The sequence below is a fragment of the Rana temporaria genome, chromosome 7 (genome assembly GCF_905171775.1).
Source record: "Rana temporaria chromosome 7, aRanTem1.1, whole genome shotgun sequence".
Taxonomy (NCBI): domain Eukaryota; kingdom Metazoa; phylum Chordata; class Amphibia; order Anura; family Ranidae; genus Rana; species Rana temporaria.
In genome coordinates, this window is record NC_053495.1 from 13,414,004 (window position 1) to 13,428,490 (window position 14,487).

At 47.5% G+C, this 14,487-nt stretch overlaps 1 protein-coding gene across 2 annotated transcripts in view; it reads left to right on the top strand.

Annotated features, from left to right (window-relative positions):
* The window catches only part of DALRD3 (DALR anticodon binding domain containing 3), a 30,420-nt gene extending 15,933 nt beyond the window's left edge, over positions 1-14,487 (top strand). For both annotated transcript variants that reach the window (XM_040358926.1, XM_040358925.1), the window contains exons 7-13: positions 2,244-2,302; positions 4,181-4,263; positions 4,742-4,865; positions 5,009-5,067; positions 8,742-8,855; positions 11,825-11,893; positions 14,032-14,487. In XM_040358926.1, the coding sequence (XP_040214860.1) occupies positions 2,244-2,302; positions 4,181-4,263; positions 4,742-4,865; positions 5,009-5,067; positions 8,742-8,855; positions 11,825-11,893; positions 14,032-14,151 (628 nt within the window). In that variant the 3' untranslated portion in view covers positions 14,152-14,487. The remainder of the gene's footprint in view (positions 1-2,243; positions 2,303-4,180; positions 4,264-4,741; positions 4,866-5,008; positions 5,068-8,741; positions 8,856-11,824; positions 11,894-14,031) is intronic.

A 14,487-nucleotide genomic window follows, 5' to 3' on the forward strand; every position in this document is an offset into this window, starting at 1 on the left:
TCTACATATTTTTGGTAAAAAAAAAAAAAAAAATCGCAATAAGCCACTGGTTTGCGCAAAAGTTATAGCGCCTACAAAATAGGGGACAGAATTGTATTTTTTTTTTTAGTTTTATTTTTTTACTAGTAATGGCGGCGATCTGCGATTTTTATTGGGACGGCGACATTATGGCGGACACATCGGACACATTTTTGGCGCCATTCACATTTTTACTGCGATCAGTGCTATAAATATGCACTAATTACTGTATAAATGTGACTGGCATTGAAGGGGTTAACACTAGGGGGTGAAGAAGGGGTTAAATATGTTCCCTATATAGTGTTCTAACTGTAGGTGGAGGGGGGGTGACTGGGGGGGTGACCGATCTGTGTCCCTATGTACAAGAGACACAGATCGGTCTCCTTTCCAGAGACAGGACGCTGTCTCTGTGTGAGCCGGCAATGAGAGATGATCTCAAATGTTTACATTTGAGATCATCTCTCATTGGCCGCACAGATCGCATAGCAAACGGCCACTCCGATTGGCCGTTCGTCGCGATCTGTGATTGGTTGTGTCCAAGGGACACAGCCAACACAGAGTTTCCCCCGCTGCGAGCTCGGGAGCGCGCGCCGGGAACGCCAAAAGGGGCGGACGTCAATTGACGTCCACTTGGATTTTCAGGTCCATGCTGTAGCCGTCATTCGGCTATAGCGCGGACCCCAGCTGGATAATTTAGGTTTGTTTTAACAGTGAGACACAGAACAACAACAAAAATATCCAGAAAAACGCATTTCAAAAACGTTATAAATTGATTTGCATTTTAAAGCGGAGCACCACCCTAAAGTGGAACTCCCGCTGATCGGAACCCTCCCCCCCTCCGGTGTCAGATTTGACACCTTTCAGGGGGGAGGGGGGTGCAGATACCTGTCTAAAGACGGGTATTTGCACCCACTTCCGGGCCACACAGTCTCGGGCAGACTGCGGGCATGATGTCACCAAACCCCCCCCCCCCTGTTGTGTTCTGGGAACACTCGGCTCCCAGTACACAATCGGCAGGCGTAGCGCGACTCGCGCATGCGCCGTAGGGAACCGGGCAGTGAAGCCGGAGCGCTTCACTTCCTGGTTCCCTCACTGAGGATGCCGGGGGGGGGGTGGGGGGGGGCAGCAGAGTGACGAGCGATCCAGGACAGGTAAGTGTCCTAATATTAAAAGTCAGCAGCTGCAGTATTTGTAGCTGCTGGCTTTTAATGTTTTTTTTTCAGCGGACATCCGCTTTAATGAGTGAAATAAGTATTTGATCCCCTATCAATCAGCAAGATTTCTTGCTCCCGGCTTGGAATCTAGCTGTTTTTCTTACCTGCAGCAGAGAAATATCGGATCACCAGGCTGGTTTTGCAGGACTATGTAGATCTCGGCACTGAATGGACAAAAATACAAATCCTCTGCCAGATAAGACGGCTCCTTTCTATGGCCCAGATTCTCGTAGAATGGCGTAAAACTGGGCGGGCGTAACGTATCTGATTTACGTTACGCCGCCGCCGCAAGTTTTTCAAGCAAATGCTTAATTCACAAAGCACTTGCGTGTAAAGTTGCGGCGGCGTAACGTAAATCACCCGGCGCAATTCAAATTCGGCGGGTAGGGGGCGCAATGCGCCGTCCATAAAATTTACTGGCGTGCATTGCTCTAAATGACGTCGCAAGCACGTCATTGGTTTTGACGTGGACGTAAATTACATCCAGCACCATTCACGGACGACTTACGCAAACGACGTAAATTTATAAATTTCGACGCGGGAACGACGGCCATACTTAACATTGGTTGCGCCTCATATACCCAGGGGCAACTTTACGCCGGGACAAGCCTAAAGTAAACGTCGTAACTTTACTGCGTCGGCCGCGCGTACGTTGGGGAATTCGCGTATCTAGCTAATTTGCATACTCGACGGGGAAAACTACGGAGGCGACACCTAGCGGACAAAAAAAAAAATGCATTTAAGATCCGACGGCGTAAGAGACTTACGCCTGTCGGATCTAATGGATATCTATGCGTAACTGATTCTAAGAATCAGTCGCATAGATACGACGGCGCTACGCAGAGATACGACGGCCCAGATTAGGACTTACGACGGCGTACATGGCGCTGCGCCGTCGTAAGCCCTTTGAGAGTCTGGGCCTATTTATTTAATGTGTATTGAGCTGTTGCTTGGATTTTTGCTTTAACATAACAGATCTGACGTACATGGCTTATTTATCTTTTTTTACAGCTTGCGGAAGACCCAGATGCACAAAGCTTCGGTCATGAAGTACGGGGACTGCGTACAAGGTTATGCCACTTTTCTGTGAATTACATGTCATGGGGTGCTGAGACTTGTAGTTATAAAAACGAAAATAACTGTTGTTTCATATAAGGCCCGGTTCACAGTGATGCGACAATTCGATCCAACTTTAGAGCAATTGTCGCATCAGAAGTCGAGTCTTATCCTGTGCAATGAAACCGTTGTAATCGGTGTGACTCAAGTCGCACCGACTGAGATAAAGTTTCCTGCGCTACTTTGGGTCCAACTTTGGGGCGACTTGCATTGACGCCTGTTACAGAAGTCGCATGCAAGTCGTGCCCCGAGTCTCGCTGCCATCCGATTTCAAAGTGTGGACCAGGCCTGGAACTCCAGTCTAGTGTTTTATGCAGCGCAGCCCCTCGCGTTTAGTATTGTTCAGTCTTTAGCTCCCAATGGGGGAAGGGAGTCACCGTTCCAGGTGGGTATACTAAGCAATCAAGAACCTCTCAGGAAACCAAGAGTGCCGGCAATGCACAAGGCAAATGGTGGAAACTTCGGAAGAAGGGACAGCCGCACTCCAAAAAAACTCTTGAGTTGTCTTTATTGTAGAATCAATGGTAAAATGCACTACAAAAGGCAGCAAAAATAGGGAAAACAGCCTACGCATTTCACACTGGATCAGTGCTTAATCATGGCTCAGCCATGATTTAGCTGCTGGCAGGAATCGCATGAAAAAAAAATCTGACAAGCTGGTTGTATTGAAGTCCTTCGATGGATGGACTTCAATACAACCAGGCTGCCCACTGATTGATTGAATCTCAGCCAGTCCCTGCTGAACCAGTTGAGATTCGGTCCATCTATGGCCGACTTTAGAAACCGTTTTGGCTGCTGGTGCCTAATTGTTCTGTCTTGTATACACATTTGCTGTTGGAGCCTAATTGGTCTGTTCTGTATACATATTGGCTGCCGGTGTCTGATTGGTCTGTTCTGTATACATATTGGATGCCGGTGTCTGATGATTGGACTGTTCTGTATACATATTGGATGCCAGGGTCTGATTGGTCTGTTCTGTATACATATTGGCTGCCGGTGTCTGACGATTGGTCTGTTCTGTATACATATTGGCTGCCGGTGTCTGATGATTGGTCTGTTCTGTATACATATTGGATGCCGGTGTCTGATTGGTCTGTTCTGTATACATATTGGATGCTGGTGTCTGATTGGTCTGTTCTGTATACATATTGGATGCCGGTGTCTGACGATTGGTCTGTTCTGTATACATATTGGCTGCCGGTGTCTGATGATTGGTCTGTTCTGTATACATATTGGATGCCGGTGTCTGATTGGTCTGTTCTGTATACATATTGGATGCCGGTGTCTGATGATTGGACTGTTCTGTATACATATTGGATGCCAGGGTCTGATGATTGGTCTGTTCTGTATACATATTGGATGCCGGTGTCTGATTGGTCTGTTCTGTATACATATTGGATGCTGGTGTCTGATTGGTCTGTTCTGTATACATATTGGATGCCGGTGTCTGATGATTGGTCTGTTCTCTTTACATATTGGCTGCCGGTGTCTGATGATTGGTCTGTTCTCTTTACATATTGGCTGCCGGTGTCTGATTGGTCTGTTCTGTATACATATTGGATGCCGGTGTCTGATTGGTCTGTTCTGTATACATATTGGATGCTGGTGTCTGATTGGTCTGTTCTGTATACATATTGGATGCCGGTGTCTGATGATTGGTCTGTTCTCTTTACATATTGGCTGCCGGTGTCTGATTGGTCTGTTCTGTATACATATTGGCTGCCGGTGTCTGATTGGTCTGTTCTGTATACATATTGGCTGCCGGTGTCTGATTGGTCTGTTCTGTATACATATTGGATGCCGTGTGTCTGATTGGTCTGTTCTGTTCACAGGTGACAGCTGGGATGAAATTATTGACTCTCTCACTTCAGCTGCAATCAAATTTGAGTTGATGGCAACACCTCATCGTACACAGGTATAAAAAAATAATCAACTCGCCTTCAGATGATCTTTCTTTCTTTTTTATCAGTTTTTTATTGGGTTTTACAATATATATAGAATACAAATTTCAAGGTCAAGGTCAAGCTAACACAGGCAGGGTAGCCGACCTGCACATGCTCAGTTGTGTCGTTTATGCTGGAGAGAACATTTCCTTGTTTTTCAGAGCTAGCCAGGTCACATGATATTGTCATCACACATGTGGGCGTGTATACAGGCTGCAGTGGAAATCTCCTTCTACCTGAATGTGAACATGGTATATAGATCATCCAAAAAGATATATAGTGGCAATATTTTAATGAAAACATTTTTTATAAGGGGGGGTGGGGGGGGTTCCTTCTCATCATAACCTGTATGGTCTTACTGTCTTTTTTGGGCCCCAAGCCCTATTCCATAGAAGCCATGGTTTCTATATACTGCACTTACAAGTCTTTTTGTTTTTATATTCCATCCAGGTAAACCTGAATTTAGAGGACACAAACATTACAACAAAAGGAACAAAAAGCGGGGCGTTTGTGATGTATAACTGTGCCCGGCTCTCCACGCTGTTTGACAGCTACAACAATGCCGTCAGCCAAGGTACAGAGTCCAGAGGGTTACATGCGGACAGATTGGTCATCAGTGGGGGGCGGGAGGTAGTGCGGGGGTGGGAAGGGGGCGGGGTAATGTAGGAGTGCTAAAGGTAATGTAGGCGTGGTCACTTTGTCTCCTCCCTTTTCCAGGACTGTATCCAGAACTTTCACCAGCTGCTGATTTCAACTATTCCAGCCTGAGCGAGGAGGTGAGGATGTGGAGATTTCATCCCTGACGAGGCTTTAAAGCCATTATAATTGTACATATTTATTTTTTCCTACAATAAAAAACATGTTGGGGCAGATCCACGTAGCGCGGCGCATCTTCCCGCCGGGCGTAGCGTATCTAAGAAACACTACGGCGCCGTAACTTTTTTATTTTTTTCGAATTCTCAAAGAATTTGCGCCGTAAGTTACGGTGGCGTAGTGTATCTTTGGCGGCGTAAGGGCGCGAAATTCGAATCGATGTGATGGGGGCGTGTTTTATGTAAATACGAACGTGACCCGTCGTAAACGGCGCGTGGGGGTATCCCAGTGCGCATGCTCGAAATTAAACCGGAACAAGCCATTGTTTACGACGGTGACGTCATTCTACGCAAATCCCTATTCGCGAACGACTTACGCAAACGACGTAAAAAATTCAAATTTCAAAGCGGGAACGACGGCCATACTTAACATTGAGTACGGCACCATATAGCAGCTTTAACTATACGCCGGAAAAAGCCAAACGCAAACGACGTAAAAAAATGTGCCGGACGTACGTTCGTGGATCGCCGTAACTAGCTAATTTGCATACTCGACGCGGAATTCGACGGAAACGGCACCTAGCGGCCGGCGGATAAATGCACCTAAGATCCTGACGGCGTACCAAGACGTTAGCCTGTCGGATCGATCCCAGATGCAGTCATATCTTGTTTTGTAGATACAAAACAAAGATACGACGCGGGAACTTTAAAATTACGCGGCGTATCCATTGATACGCCGGCGTAATTCTTTTGTGGATCTGCCCCGTTATGCTTACCTGCTCTGTGTAATGGGTTTTGCACAGAGTAGCCACACCGTGTGTGTCTTTGGACGCACACAGCCCAGCTCAGGAGCGAACCCACACGAGTGGCCCCCATAGCAAGTAGCTTGAGGTACTCGCATAAGAGGAGGAACAGAGAGCACCAGTGGGGGATCCCAGAAGAGGAGGTTTGGGGCTGCTCTGTGCAATACTTATGCACAGAGCAGGTAAGTCTAACATGTTTGTTATTTTAATTGCAAAACACTTTACTTTTTTTATTACACTTTAAGGCTTTACAATCACTTGTAAAAAAATAACGTTTTCCTTTTAGAACCAAGTAAGCCAATGGTTTTAACGGCAGAAGGTTTTTTATCCTAATGCATTCTATGCATTTAGATAAAAAGCCTTCTGTGTGCAGCAGCCCCCCTAATACTTCCCTGAGCCCCATCTAGATCCAGCGATGTTGCACGAGAACCTTGGCTGGCTGGGACTCTCCCTCCTGATTGGTTGTGACAGAGCAGTGGGTGCTGTTGGCTGCTGTCAGTCAAAGAGGAGGCAGGGCTGAGCACACAGTATACACACACACACACACACACATATACAGTATACACACATACAGTATACACACACACAATATATACACATAGGCCCAGATTCACGTAGGGTGGCTTTTCGTTGTGCGGGCATAGCGTATCGTATTTACGCTACGCCTGCCGCAACTTAGAGAGGCAAGTGCTGTATTCAAAAAGCACTTACGTCCTAAGTTACGGCGGCGTAGCGTAAATGGGCCGGCGTAAGCGCACGTATTTCAAAGAAGGCAGGTCGTGGGCGTGTTGTATTTAAATGAGGCTTGACCCCATGTAGATGCATGGCCGAACGAACGGCGCATGCGCGCGCATGCTCAGTATCACGTCGTCTTTACGCCGACTCAATGCCTGTGACGTGAACGTAACCTACGCACAGCCCCATTCACGGACGACTTACGTAAACGACGTAAAAAGATAACGCTTGTTCCGACGTCCATACTTTGCATTAGCTGCGCCACCTAGAGACCTACTTTATCTTTACGCCGGCGTATGTCTTAGGTAAAGGCGTAACTAATTGCGACTGGCGTACGTACGTTCGTGAATCGGCGTATCTAGCTCATTTACATATTCGACGTGGAAAGCAACGGAAGCGCCACCTAGCGGCCAGCGTAAATATGCACCCCAAGATACGACGGCGTAGGAGACTTGCGCCGCTCGTATCTTGGCCAAATCTATGCGTAACTGATTCTAGGAACCAGGCGCATAGATACGACGGCGGCCATTCGGACTTACGACGGCGTATCTGGAGATACGCCGTCGTAAGTCTTTGTGAATCTGGGCCATAGTATACACAGTATACATACACACAATATACACACACAGTATACACACACAGTATACATACACACAATATACACACACAGTATACATACACACAGAATACACATACACACACTGAAAAGGTACTGGAGAGGTGGGGCAGCTATAATCTTGTGATTTTTTTTTAAAACACAGATTTTTACATACTGTTCCCGGTTTTACTGAGGCTGGCAAACCTGATGGGGCCCCCTAGTGGCATGGGGCCCTCGGGCAGAGTGCCCGAACGGTCAGTCTGCCCCTGGATACAGATTGAGTGGAACCTTTAGATGTTTCCTCTTATTACACTTTTTAGTTGATGAAATGCATTATTGATTCAGCGTATTCACCAAAACAACTGTCCAATAGATAAGCCAATCTACACTGCAAATAGGATGCAATCATTGATACAACTTTCATATACACATTTTTTTTATGTACACCAAAACTTCAAAACAACAGGTAATTCCAAAAATGTATAAAATAAGATGGTTGAAGTAAATTAATTCCAAAATGTATTTTCAATTGTGAACCAAAAAAAAGACAGTGGGCCATATTCTGAGTAGAGTTACGACGGAGTATCTCAGGAAACTCCGTCGTATCTCTCTTTTTTGACCCGCGTATCTATGCGAGTGATTCCTAGAATCATTTTCGCATAGATACGCTGAAGATCCGACATGTGTAAGTCACTTACACTGTCGGATCTTAAATGTAATTTGCCGCCGGCCGCTAGGTGGCGTTTACGTTCAGGTCTCATTTGTTTATGCAAATGAGCCTGATACGCCGATTCCCGAACAAATTTGCGTCGCGTAGCCGTCGCTTATGTCGTTTGCGTAAGCGTAAACTTACCCCTGCTATATGAGGGGTAAGTTTACGCAAGTCCGCCGTATCCATGTTAAGTATGGCGTCGGGTCCGCGTCGTCTTTTCCCGTCGGGTACGTAGTTTTCCTAAGTCGTTCTTGAATACGACTTAACGTCAATGACGCACACGTCGGCGTCATTGACGTTTTCCGCCGAGAACTGGAGCATGCGCACTGGGCTATTTTTAGCCCGGCGCATGCGCAGTTCGATCAAAACGGGGGCGCGCTTAATATAAATACAAGCCGCCCCCTTTGAAATACGCGGGGATACGCCGGGCCTTTTACACTACGCCTCCGCAAACTACGGAGCAAGTGCTTGAGGAATACGGCACTTGCTCCAGTAAGTTGCGGCGTAGTGTAAATAGCTTACGTGATGCCGCCGCAGAAACTACAAGAATATGGCCCAAAGAAACAAACGGTGAAATGAAAAAATATGACGTGTTTTTTTTTTAATCTACAATACAGTATAGTGCAGTGACTTTGCTATGCTTTGAATGTAGCTGCCTCTAGCACCATCTAGTGGCTTTACTTAGGAACTGCATGAACACTCTCTATAAATAGGTATCACTTTCTGCTTTGGATGGTCTCTTATTAAGGAGAAGACATATGTCGCTCACGTCTCCTGTTTTGTCACACAGGGAGAATGGCTCCTGCTCTTTAATTACATCCTAATGTTCCCAGAGGTCCTAAACGAGGCGGCACAGATCTCACTGACGTCCCCAGGCATCCGGGTCACAGCCAGCACCGAAGCGGTAAGAGGTCTCGGGGGGGGGGGGGGGGGAAAGGTTCATTGTTTGCAGGTGAGAGGGAGGATCCCGAAATCCCGATACCTCTGTAGGTCATGTCCTCATTCTCCACTGAACTCCCCCTGCAGACTTACCTGAGACAGGATAGCTTTGCATGTTTTTCACATATTGCCTTAGAAGAAAAAGGCTCACAAAGGAAGGTAGCTGAAGCAATCGATGATACATTTTTAAAAACGTAACCAACCGCCGGGCTCAGTTTTCGGAATCCGTCCCGCAATCTGCCCCTAATGCACTTATAGCTATAATTAAGAGTACTGACCCCCGCACATCAATCTCGGCCTTCTACGGTATGCTCACTACCCCCGTTTCCACCAAATTGGCGTATAAACTCAGACCTCGCTGGGAGAGAACGATGGGCCCTTTGGAGGATGAGGAATGGGAGGAGGCTTTGGAATCCTGCAAGGCTGTCTCGCCCAAGCTCTCCGACAGACTGACTCAAATTTATATTATCCGCCAGGCATATCTCACCCCCCCCCTCCGAGCTGCCAGATATAGAAACACCCAATCTACCCTCTGTCAGATGTGTGGGAGGGAGGTGGGTACGTTCTTTCACTTAATCTGGTCATGTCCCAAAATACAAGGCCTGTGGGCAGAAGTTGTAACAGTTCTGCACGATCACATGGGATCCCCGGTCACACTAGACCCGAAACAATGCCTACTTGGGGTGCTTCCACATACCATAGACAAATATACAGGGCCGATCCACCCTATAGGCTCACTATGCAAGCTGCTTAAGGCCCCGCAAAGGTGCAGGGGTCCCCCCAAATTACTAGAGGCCCCGCCTGGTGAGAAGTCATTTTTGGCCCCTCACCCCGCTTCTCAACTCGCTGGCTGCATGGGAGAAGAGGTAAGAAGTCAGCACCTCCGCCTTCTCACTTTAATGTAAGATGCCATTTCTGACAGCAGAACACCCCCTCCCCCCGCTTCTCAACTTTAATATTTAATGTGACATGTCATTTTGCTTAGGGCCCCAGGGAGGTCAGGATCGGCACTGCAAATATACGAAGACATTCCTGCATGAGACCTTGTTCTCGGTGCGGAAGGTTATTGCCCAGAGGCGATTCCGTTTGCATGTGTTGCGCTATATAAGTTTCTCACTCACTCTAAAAGGTTATGTATATTAACAGGGAATGCCCGGCCAAATATGACAAAATATGGGACCGTTGGTTACAAGACTCCGATACTTATACGTAAGGCGTCTTGAGTCTGTGTTGCCAGATGGGTGGTTTACCCCTGGGTGGGTGTGTTGTTGTGGATCTAGATGACGTACATGGTCGGCACCAGGTATTGCTATCTTTCTGTTTTTGTTATTTTTTTCCATATTTTTGTTATTCATGACACCGGCTTTGAGCTGTCTGTATTATGCTTACTGTACACCAGGCATGTCCAAGGTCTGGACCGCGGGCCAATTGCGGCCCACGTTCTGGTTTCAGACGGCCCGCCTGGTAATTTTGGCATGTATATGTTTTGTGGCCCCCAACGAATCGCCGGGGGCCTGAAAAGATTAATATGCTGGTGCCTTGGAGGGGAGGGGGGTGGGAAGAGTGCTGTACATACAGGAGTCCTGTATAAAAGGAAGTCCCGTCTCCTGCGCTGCCATTGGACGACTGTTCTGTCCATCACAGGAGGCAGAACTATCTATTAAAGAAGCTGCCGAGAAAACAGGAGTTTCTCCTGTATGTCTGTTGGCGCTTACCCCGCCCCCTTTCTGTCTCCTACGAGGCTGCAGATGGGCATGAATCAGGCTGCACCGATGGCAATGATGAGTCTGCATTCATGTCAATGGGATGCTGCATTCATGGCAATGGGGCGCTGCATTAATGGCAATGGAGTGCTGCATTCATGTCAATGTGGGTGCTGCATTCATGTCAATGTGGGTGCTGCATTCATGTCAATGTGGGTGCTGCATTAATGGCAATGGAGTGCTGCATTAATGGCAATGGAGCGCTGCATTAATGGCAATGGGGCGCTGCAGTAATGGCAATGGGGCGCTGCATTCATGTCAATGGGGTGCTGCATTCATGTCAATGGGGTGCTGCATTCATGTCAATGAGGTGCTGCATTCATGTCAATGGGGTGCTGCATTCATCTGAACACTCCCTTAGGGCACACTTAACCCCTACAGCGCCCCCTCCTTGTTAACCCCTTCGCTGCCAGTGTCATTTTCACAGTATTTAGTGCATTTTTTATGGCACTTTTCGCTGTAAAAATTACAATGGTCCCAAAAATGTGTCAAAAGTGTCCGATGTGTCCGCTATAATGTCGCAGTTGCGAAAAAAATCGCTGATTGCCGCCATTACTAGTAAAAAAAAAAAATTATTAATAAAAATGCCATAAAACTATCCCCTATTTTGTAAACGCTATAACTTTTGTGCAAACCAATCGATAAACGCTTATTGCGATTTTTTTTTTTTTATACCAAAAATAGGTAGAATAATACGTACCGGCCTAAACTGAGGGAAACAAATGTTTTTTTTTTTTTTATATATATTTTTGGGGGATATTTATTATAGCAAAAAGTAAAAAAAATATTGAATTTTTTTCAAAATTGTCGCTCTATTTTTGTTTATAGCGCAAAAAAATAAAAAATAAAACGCAGAGGTGATCAAATACCACCAAAAGAAAGCTCTATTTGTGGGAAAAAAAGGACGCCAATTTTATTTGGGAGCCACGTCGCACGACCGCGCAATTGTCAGTTAAAGCCACGCAGTGCCGAATCGCAAAAAGGGGCCAGGTCCTTTACCTGCATAATGGTCCGGGGCTGAAGTGGTTAATGAATGTCACAGATTTTAATTATATTGAAAACAATGTTTGAAATGACATTAAATCTTCTATGATATTTTAGCAGTTGGGCTCAGACCTGATGTAAATTGGATCGGACTTCTTCTCTAATATGAATGTTTGATTGATTCTAGATCTGCAAATTCCTTGTCAATCTCAGTATGGACTTCAGCTGCTACTATAACAGAGTGCATGTCCTGGGGGTAAGTGACGCTCGATAAGAGAATCTCTTCAAGGATATCTAAACCTCACCCTGCCCTCGCCCCTTTACCCCCACCCTGCCCTCGCCCCTTTACCCCCACCCTGCCCTCGCCCCTTTACCCCCACCCTGTCCTCACCCCTTTACCCCCACCCTGTCCTCACCCCTTTACCCCCACCCTGTCCTCACCCCTTTACCCCCACCCTGTCCTCACCCCTTTACCCCCACCCTGTCCTCACCCCTTTACCCCCACCCTGTCCTCACCCCTTTACCCCCACCCTGCCCTCACTTGCCCCTTTACCCCCACCCTGTCCTCACCCCTTAACCCCCACCCTGTCCTCACCCCTTTACCCCCACCCTGCCCTCACTTGCCCCTTTACCCCCACCCTGTCCTCACCCCTTAACCCCCACCCTGTCCTCACCCCTTTACCCCCACCCTGCCCTCACTTGCCCCTTTACCCCCACCCTGTCCTCACCCCTTTACCCCCACCCTGTCCTCACTTGCCCCTTTACCCCCACCCTGCCCTCGCCCAACTCCTTAACCCCCCCACCACCTCCCAAACCACCCCTCTACATACTTTTCGTAGGCAATGGGTATCGGTGAGTACTTTTAAAAAAAAAGTATCTGTACTTACCAAAATAGTATCGGTGCATCCCTATAATGCAGCCACCACATCTAGGGGCCAGTGAATCGCATTATTTGAAATGTTTGTTTTTGGATTTCGATTTAAAGCTGTACTCTGGGGAGATTTTTAAAAATCGACCTTCCGGTGCCCCCCCCCCCATCCTGCAAGGGTTAAATGCTTGTTTTTGTATAGGGTAGTGGCCCTTTGTTTACTTTCATCCGACCCTTGATGCACAATTGCTCCCCACTGACACCAACAATGGGGGCACAATTCCTCCCACTGATCCCAATGATGGGGCACTATTCCTCCCTCTGATACCAACAATGTGACACTATTCCTCCCTCTGATACCAACAATGGGACACTATTCCTCCCACTGATACCAACAATGGGACACTATTCCTCCCACTAACACCAATGATGGGGCACTATTCCTCCCACTGATACCAATGATGGGACACTATTCCTCCCACTGATACCAATGATGGGGGACTTTTCTCTTCCACTGATACCAACAATAAGGCACTATTCCTCCCACTGACACCAATGATGGGACACTATTCCTCCCACTGATACCAACGATGTGGGACTATTCCTCCCACTGGTACCAATGATGGGGGACTATTCCTCCCACTGGTACCAATGATGGGGGACTATTCCTCCCACTGGTACCAATGATGGGGGACTATTCCTCCCACTGGTACCAATGATGGGGGACTATTCCTCCCACTGGTACCAATGATGGGGGACTATTCCTCCCACTGGTACCAATGATGGGGGACTATTCCTCCCACTGGTACCAATGATGGGGGACTTTTCCTTCCACTGATACCAACAATAAGGCACTATTCCTCCCACTGACACCAACAATGGGGCGCTATTCCTTCCACTGGTACCAATGATGGGGCACTATTCGCCCCATTGACACCATCAATAGGGTAATAATTTGTGCACTGACACCCACAATGTAGCTCTATTCCTCCCACTGACCCCAACGATGGGGCACTATTCCTCCCACTGACCCCAGCGATGGGGCACTATTCCTCCCACTGACCCCAGCGATGGGGCACTATTCCTCCCACTGACCCCAACGATGGGGCACTATTCCTTCCACTGACGCCAACGATGGGGCACTATTCCTCCCACTGACCCCAATGATGGGGCACTATTCCTCCCACTGACACCAACAATGGGACACTATTCCTACCTGTCCCTCAAATCCTCTTCTCTTTGGCGTTCCGTTCAGACGTAGTGTGATGCCGTCATGTACAATGCAGGACTAGCAGTCCTTCATTGTAAGTGAGGATGCCAAGGGCTCGCCCACAACCCAGGAGGGTCAGAGGGAAGAGGAGGGGGGTGGCTGCCAGAGGAGTGATGAGGCAAGTAAGACTTCTTTTTAATGGTTCCTTAGACAAAGACAAGTACTGCAAGAGTTCAGCTTTAAGTACCACTGTGATTTTGTTATTTTTCTCCTCCACAAAATGACGCTTTATTCTTGGGCTTCTGTTCCCTTCCAGGAGCCGTTGCCCCATCTCTTCGGTTTGATGTTTTCTCGCCTGCAGCTGATGAACGCCATTAGGAGTTTGCTGCGTTCCGCGCTGTCTACATTCCATATACAACCTCCGGCCCAGATATGAGTGTTGTGAGAACAAAAGTCCAAACCCGGCATGGTAAAGACAACCCTGACCAGGGGGGACGAGGGGTTGTCTGAGCTGATGCAGAAAATGCACAATTACCCGGGACATTGACAGTACCCTGCATCGGGAGATCAGAGGATTTCATGCACAGAGAGGGAGACCAAAGAAGAGACTGGAAGGAAAGGAGCATGTATTGTGGATGACCAGAGGCATAGGCTGCCATTGCTTTGAAGCAGTGTTTTTCCACTCCAGTCTTCAAGGTTCCCCAACAGGTCAGGTTTTCAGGATTTCCCTCAGATGAAACAGCTGTGGCAATTACTAAGGCAGTGAAACTGA